The sequence below is a fragment of the Gossypium arboreum genome, chromosome 9 (assembly GCF_025698485.1).
Source record: "Gossypium arboreum isolate Shixiya-1 chromosome 9, ASM2569848v2, whole genome shotgun sequence".
In the NCBI taxonomy this organism is placed as follows: Eukaryota; Viridiplantae; Streptophyta; class Magnoliopsida; order Malvales; family Malvaceae; genus Gossypium; species Gossypium arboreum.
In genome coordinates, this window is record NC_069078.1 from 70,329,807 (window position 1) to 70,338,115 (window position 8,309).

General features: G+C 34.2%; 1 protein-coding gene and 1 long non-coding RNA gene across 2 annotated transcripts; both read right to left on the reverse strand.

Moving 5' to 3' along the window:
• Nucleotides 1–300: 300 nt before the first annotated feature.
• Nucleotides 301–1,234, reverse strand: LOC108456141 (NDR1/HIN1-like protein 12). Its single transcript, XM_017754738.2, has one exon. The coding sequence runs from the start codon at nt 989–991 to the stop codon at nt 359–361; it is 633 nt and encodes a 210-aa protein (XP_017610227.1). The 5' UTR covers nt 992–1,234; the 3' UTR covers nt 301–358.
• A 688-nt stretch (nt 1,235–1,922) lies between these two features.
• LOC128280665 (uncharacterized) lies at nt 1,923–2,482 on the reverse strand. Its single transcript, XR_008270766.1, has 2 exons — nt 2,445–2,482; nt 1,923–2,213 (listed from the first exon to the last, which is right to left on the reverse strand). It is a non-coding gene; the product is annotated as an uncharacterized LOC128280665 (long non-coding RNA).
• Nucleotides 2,483–8,309: the final 5,827 nt, after the last annotated feature.

The window sequence follows — 8,309 nt, forward strand, 5'->3', positions numbered from 1 at the left end:
GTGAAGTAATCATTTTTCATTAGTATGTCCCAATACATACAATAACTGCATCTGACACATATTGACAAATGTTTTACAGTTGAAGAACATTGCTGGGACCTGGAATTGGTCTTACGGGGTAATCCCCCAGAATATGAACAATGTTTCTCAACTCAACTGAATGAGTTTCCCAATTTTTACTGTTTAATTTAACCTTACAAAACCTGAGTCCAATTCCTCGATATCCAAAATCTAGAATATTGAGATTATATGGCCAAATATGGTACCCCAAAACCTTGTGGGCAAAGATGAATGTAAAAGTACTGAATACCAGAATATGATTATATGTTGAAAGAGTCATATAAACAATAATAATTAACTAGTTAAGTAGAGAAATGTCGACACTGCAACTTTGAACAAGCTGATACTTCATAGCTACACCAACTTGGACGGCCTTAGTTCGACCGGTAAAGGAAATATAAATTGGACAGTTGATATTTATTTGATACCGACCTGAAATCCAAGTCCCCACTTTCCATTTCAATTGGCCGAAGGCTTTGACGTTGAGTAGCACCATCCCAGCATTCATGTCCTGGTTCAACCCTACCTCAAGAAATGGAGCAATAGGCACCGCATTGCCGTACAATAATGGGGACCAAACAGTGACGTCCTGGTGGCCCTGGTAGGTTCTGGGGATCAATGTCGGTAAAGTTATCTGCTGGTTACGGTATGATGCCAAGACATCGAGTTTGTGGTAGTAAATGCCGATCCTTTCGTTGGGGTTCCTCGAAACTAAAGTGATCTGCATGTTTGAAGTGAGGTAGTTGGGAGCTGTAAGGTTGAAAGCATAGATGGTTACATCTTGGAGAATGAAATGGGGTTTGGTAGGGTGGAGAATTGCCCATACAAGGAAAACAACAATGGCAAAGATGATTAAGAACCCGAAAATGGCTACCGCTACACGCTTTGCGAGCTGCTGCTTGTCGTCGTGGCGGCCGCAGTCATCAGCCATGGTTTCCGGTGGTACTCGCAGCGGCTGAAGAAAGCTTTAGCAAGAGAGGGAAATAAAAGTAAAATGGACGTTAGATAGGTGTTAAGGTATGGGTTTTGATGGAGTGACGCTAATTTAATGTGGTAGCAAATATATTTGGGCTATGTGTATGATTGGGAATTGGACATTAAAGTGAAATGGGGATATGATGGGTGGTGCAAAATGAGGGATATGAGAGTGTGTACCTTATCTTGGTGGGTGCATGACTCTTTCTACTACTTCAAGGCAATTGTCCCATTAGGACCCATCGTGAATCCAACTCTTGGAAGCAGAAATATGCTGATTTCTACTGTGGTAAGATAGTTTTCACTCTCAATTTTTTTAATAAAAAAATCTTGGCTCGCGGGGCACATTAAATAACAATCTGGAGTAGGCATGATGATTAATTAGTAATTATGATGTGCAGTTTGAACATGAATTTTGAGGATGTAGAAAAAATATTTTGTCAATAATTCATATGCAAAATTGATTCCAATATTCCAAAACAATTGATATTATTGGTTTTTGCTTTTCTATCAGCAACAAATAAATAATCTAATTTTGTTTTCAAACCTGCTCTTGAGGGTTTGCATCAATATTTATAAAAAGTCTCTCCTTGAATAATGATGTATTTTACATGCAATTCAAAGATTGGGCCAGATTTTGAATTTCAATGTAATTGATTCCAGTAATGGGGTAAGGAGTCACAAAAAGGAAGACGAAAAAAACAAACATAGGTGATTGGAAAAATGGCAGGCTTGTTGGTTTCGACAGATGAAAACTAGGAAATTGAATGGAAAGTAAGGTACGTGCATATTCATGTTGTTTGATTTGTCTCTTGATGCTTGGAAAGTGTAGACAGAAGAATGTGGAAAGGTACACTAAGCACAGCCCAATGTGATGGTTTATAAGGTAGAATAAAATTAGTTGACTGATCAATTCATGAAAGGATACATGTTGAGATGTTCTTGTAGATGATGTATGTACAAGCCCAATTTTGGGCCCAAAACCCCTAAACCCACTAAGCCTAAAACTCAACAAAACCTACCCAAACCCCAAACGAGCCCAATATCCACTAAAACTACAAGCCCAAACACAACTTAAAATCAGAAAGAAAACCCTAGCCTTCTGACACCTCTGCACCGCAGCCTGGCCACCGCCAAGGGTCATGTCCACCGCCACTGTCCCCTCACTGCCCGTTTACCTGCAAGAAGAACAGAGTAATTAATTGAGAAGCAAGTTGTAGAGAAATAGGGCTATAAACAGCCAAACAATAACCATTGTACAGGGGGATTTTTTTTGGGTGAAAAATAAAAAGCAATTTTTGATTTTAAACAATAGCAAGAACAGAGACCACAGCAATATCAAAAGGCAAAAGAAACAGTCCAAGCAAAGAATCGAAACCTAATAATCCAAGGTGATTTCATTCGATTACCATCATTATTTTCTTTCTTTTTTAACCTATTTATTCACATACATATATATATATCATAACCATAAAAAAAATATTAAAAAAAATTACCTTTTTCGAAATTGAGAACTGTTTTTTTATTTTTCGAAATCCACAGTCTTAGACGTGTGGTATGGGTTGGTCGTCCGTGATGGAGACCAGTGAGAGAGAATTGAGAACTGTTTTTTTATTTTTTTTTTGAAAGAAGAAAACTGATTTTTTTTAAAAAGATTTTGGGCTTATACAGGGGCACAATACGGCGCCGTTTTGGGCCTTAACTCATGGCACCAAAACGACGCCGTTTCACGTGACCTGCGCGCGACCCGACCCGACGCCTGAGGATCCGCGTGTTTTTATATAATGGTCTAATTGCGCGCGCGGTCCTTCCGTTTTTTATACATTTTGCAATCAAGTTTTCATTTCTTTTAAATTAGCCCTGAAGTTTATCGAGCTTTGTGATTTGGTCCTCCCTTCAGCGACGCCGTTTTAAGGACTCGGGGAAATTTCTCTTTTGGCCCTCCGAGGTTGCGCGCATATTCAAATGGGTCCTCTCTTTATATCTCCTTTCAAATTGGCCCCAAAACTTTGTTTTTGTTTCAAATTTGGTCCCTTTTTTAGATTTAATTTGATTTCTATATTATTTCTACCTTATTTTTACTTATAACATTATTTATTATTATATTTACTATTCTTATTATTACTATTACTATTATATTTAGTAACATATTATCATTATTTTTTATTGTACCATTATTATTCCGTTTTCTTTATCCATTAATATTACTATTATTCATATTAATACATATTAATGTATGTTTATTTACATATGTATGTATATACATTTTATATAGCACTATATTAATTACTTTACTTTAATATTTCCATTACATTTTATTTGCTCTTTGCATTTATATATATATATTTGTATATAGCATTATTTGTTTATTACTTTAATTTAATATTTTCATTATTATTATTATTATACTTGCTTTTTGTATTTTATATTATTATTATTATATAGTAGTATGTATTTTCATTATATTTATATATTATTATTCGTTCTTTTTTGACATTATTATTTTGATTAATGCATTCGTATGCCATATATACATCCTTTTAATATATAATATTCCATATTATGCACGTGTATATTGATATCATATTATGCTTGTCATTACATTTTTACACATATTATGTACATATATATATTATAAATATCATATTGTCCATACATTCTATTATGTATATTTTATAACTATTACGCACTTGTTTCATATATATATATCGTGTAAATACATTTTGATATCATAATTTATATATATATGTATATTATGTATATATTTTTACTACTACATATATATTTTATTTCTATTATTACGTATGTATTAATACATTTATGTACATTTACGTATCGTTTTATACTATTATTATTTATGTTTTTACTATCATTATCATTTTCATTATCGTCGCCACTTTTATCCTGTCATGTTTTATAATTGCTCATTTATTTAAGTATTTGCTTATTTCATTTTTCCTACGTATTTGTTTTTTAGCCTTGCTCTTATTTCATCTTTTTGCTCATACTATTGCGTTTGATGTTATAGCACCTATCATCATGTTAATATACGTGTTAAAATTGCTTTTATATTTTACATCACATTTTTCGTTCATCACCTTAAAATAATTCTTTCATAAAAGTAATGTTTCGTATTTTGGTAATTCGAGACAATCGTGCCCTAACTTACTAGGTTTCGACTTTTCTCATTTAACCTAAACAACGGAATATTCTTTTTAAATCACAATACGAGTCTTTAAAAATACTTATTTACGGGGATACGAAGTGTGGTGCCCTAACTTACCAGGTATAACATCTTGACACCTCGAAATAAGAGTTTCTACAAATAAAGGCAATGTTCGGAGTTTGAAAACTCGAGGAAATGTGCCCTAACTTACTGGGTTTCGATTTCCTTCGTTCATTCTAACTAACCGAATATCCTTTTGAAAGAGGTCAAAATACATTAATTAGTGAAGGCAAGCTCATCCTCAAAGTTCGAGGTGTCGTGTCCTAACTTACTGGGCATGACGTTTTATTACTTCGAGATGAGGAAGTCTTTAACATCCATTTTAACTTATTCAATCATTTTTTAAATAGTATTAATGCAAAGAGAGATCGTATTTTAAATTCTTTCAAGTTTTCAGATTTTCGACATTGAGACATTAATTAATCAACTAGGTACCAATTTTGGGCGTATCGGGCGTGCTAACCCTTCCTCGTGTGTAACCGACTCCCGAACTCATTTTTTGATTTTCGCAGACCAAAAATCATCGTTTTAGTAAATCTTAAACTTTATTAAAATGATTAATCAAAGGTGATCTGATCACACCTCATCAAAAAAGATTGGTGGCGACTCCAGTTTTTTCGTTTTCATTTTCAAAATCCAAGTCGATTACCGTTTTACAAAAAAATGGTTACGACAATGTAGATGATGAATTGATTCCACAGAATAAATTTTTTCTTGTGTTGTTGATTTACAATATTCTGATAAAGTTCAGCAAGCCTTAACATAGGTCTTTTGGTTCAGTTTCTCAAAATCATCCAGTGCAATTGTGTGTTTAATGGAAGAGTAGTAAAATTAATGTCAAAACAAAGGATAGATTAATAAAAGGTTACCATTTCATTTGTGTAAAAAAATAGATAGCTTTTTCATTATAAACAAATCGCTTATTCAAATCCACTCATAAGAAAACTTAGAAGAGTATGGAGAGTGCAGATTAGTAATATCTGCCCAAATCAATTGCTTCAGTTTCTAACTACTATTTCTTCCTTCTCTCAACAAGTATCTGCGGTAGGGTTTAGGTATAGTTTGTATGACTGTACCAGCATTCTCCTTCACAATCCAAACCCAAAATTTTGAAGTCCTGTCTATAAGTTTTACAAACTAAACTACCATGATAGGGAGTTAAAGCTAAAAACATAAACCAGAGGAAGATAAAACCAAGAAAGTATAGCTAAAAATAGTAGAAAGAAGCAAAGTGTTCCTAGTATTGAAAATTGAATTGCCTATGAAAGATTTTAAACAAGGTAACAAGCCTAGAGAGACATATCTAAGACAACATACACTAGTAAAACAGAGAAAGAATAGCAACTTTTTTATTAGTATTAATGTTCAAATATGATCGGAATATGGTTTTCTTGGTAAATATGGAAATCAAGACAAGCTCTAACAATCGACTGAAAGATGGAGCGGCAAACGACCTGATATTAAGTCTTTAATCATCCCTCAACAACCCCTATCCCCTTCTCCTTACTAAAAAAATGACAAACAAGCAAAGAAAAAAGAATAAAACTACTAGAATCATGTAAGTTATGAGTGCCCAAACCCAATCCAGTATGTAAAAATGTTACCCAAACTATCTGGAAGAGGCAGGGGTTGTCCAGTATTTGCACTGAGACCAAGTGTCAATCAGAGACTTGACAACAAGAACACTAAATCAATGACTGGGTTGACTAGATTTGCTCGAATTTATGCATGAGAAAGAGCAAAAATACCAAGTCTGAGTTCATCCAATATTTTTAACTAAATCCTTCCAAATATCTCAGCTTTTTGGCCATCCAAGATCAAGGGTAACATCAGTTCATTATCAACAAGGACCCCTACAAATATTGGCTTCTACAATCGGAAACAAGTCAGACAAGAATCGGGCATTAGCAACCAATTTGGTGGGATTTTGGTCACTCTCAAAGCAATGAAATGGTTAAAGGTTCAAAACACTACACATACAACGCTCTAGTACCATAATATTCAAATCAAATTAAACTAAACGTAAAAACACACCGTAAATCAACCAACGAGGCATCTTTTGGGTCCACCGGTCATCCTTCCTGACGAACCAGCCAGCGTTACGTCACCGCACCCAGAGTATCGAAACGCCACGTCCGCAACCATCCCGACGTTGAACTTGACCTCGCCGCGACTCCTCTCCCCATTCATCGCATCCACCACTTTCCCCTCCACGAAAGAATCCGCCAGGGAAAAGCTCGCGTCCAACGTTCTCATGTCGCCCGTGCCCTGCAAGAAGGGCACGATCGTCGTCTCGGTCAAGAAGTAGTCCTTATGGAAAACTGACGAAACGACATCCGCATAGGTGATGGAGAGTTTCTTGTTGGGATTGAAGACTTGGAACTGAGCGTTCCAGGTGGCAGTCACGCGCTGGTTGGAGGCATCGAAGTTGGAGAGGGAAAGGGATTGTATTGAGAAATCGGGGAGGTGAGGGCGGAGGACGAGCCAGAATATGAGGAGTATTATGCCGAATATGAACAAGAGGATGGCCATGGCGATAAAGAAGAGGCGGAAGAAGGTGGAACGTTGGTTTTGAGGCGGAGGCGGTTGGTAGTAAGGGTATGGGTTGGAGTGAACGTAAGGGCAGGCAGTAGCGGAGGGGGCGGGTGGTGGCGGAGCGCAGCCATTAACGTTGTGAACTGGGTAGCCGGTTACAGGCCTGGAAGAATCTTGCATTTTTTTATATATAAAAAATAAAAAATCAAGACTTTAGGAAAAACTAAATTAGTGGGTTAAACTTAATGGGTATTAACAAGAAATTACTTAATGTAGAGATTGAGTGAAATCAACGAGGTAGAACATTGAAAAAAAATGGACTTTAGGTAAAAAGAAAGTAAAGATCTTATGAATTTGGGAAGAAGTGACGTTGAAATTCATGCTTATGTCTTCAATTTCCATGGAAAATACGCGGAATAGAAAATACCATTTTCTAAATATTTTCACATTTTAATTAGGTTATATTTTGCCATAAGTCCTATCCTATTTGAAAATTTAAAGTTTAGTCTTTTTATTTTTCAGATTTCATAATTCAAGTACAATTTTTAACAATGCTAAAATTACTTTGTTAAATCCAAGTTTATTATAATATCATTTTTTCAGTTACATGGCTACTAAGTGAATATTCTTTAATAATTTAACTTTGTTAACAATTAGACCTAAATTTTAAAATCTAAAAAGTAAAGGGACTAAATTCTAAATTTTAAATAGTATAGGAATTTATGTCATATTTTAATCAAACTTATGGAATTGTATTTATCAGTATTGTTATTTACTAATTAGTTAATGAGAATATCCTTATATATATTGATACCTATGTATAAAATAAAATTTGATATCTATTTATTAAATAAATTCCAAGTATAGAAAAATAAGTGCACATATTCTATCTATAATAGAACAATAAAGAGATACCACGTGATGGCATGATAGTTAAGGGTTTTCATTGCTCTAGGTGTGGCTTGGGTTTGAGTTGCGTCAGTCGCGTTTGTTGTTCAGGCATTATTAGTAAAAATAGAATTTTCTATTTTATTTTTTCTCAATTTAAATTATATATACATACGTAATAGAAGAAGATAAAATTCGTTTTATTTGTCTTCCCAAATTCAAATTTCATTTCACAGAAGAAAAAAATCACTTTTTATCTTGTTGCTAGAGGTTTACTTATTAGTAATATCGATAATAATAATTATCCATATAATTTATTTTTCGACAATTTCATTTTTTGTCACAAAAATGGGCTTTGACTTTGATTCTGATAAATTAACTAACTATCTTTTTTACTACAAACAAAATAATTTCACTTAAGACTCTACTTGATTGAATTTTGATTATATCTCGATCTAATCTTTTTCGCCTCGTCTCACGGCAATAACTAGATTTTAAAAAAAAACCGAGAATGTTAACGCATCTGGGAAGAAACAATTGATCTCTATCAATAAACCCTCTAGAGAACCGAATCAGAGAGTACTTAGTACCAGTGTTACGGAAAAATATGTTTTTAGATCTCGCA

Excerpts from the sequence above, each read along its gene's own strand:
- LOC108456141 (XM_017754738.2), bottom strand. The coding sequence starts at position 991 with ATGGCTGATGACTGCGGCCGCCACGACGACAAGCAGCAGCTCGCAAAG.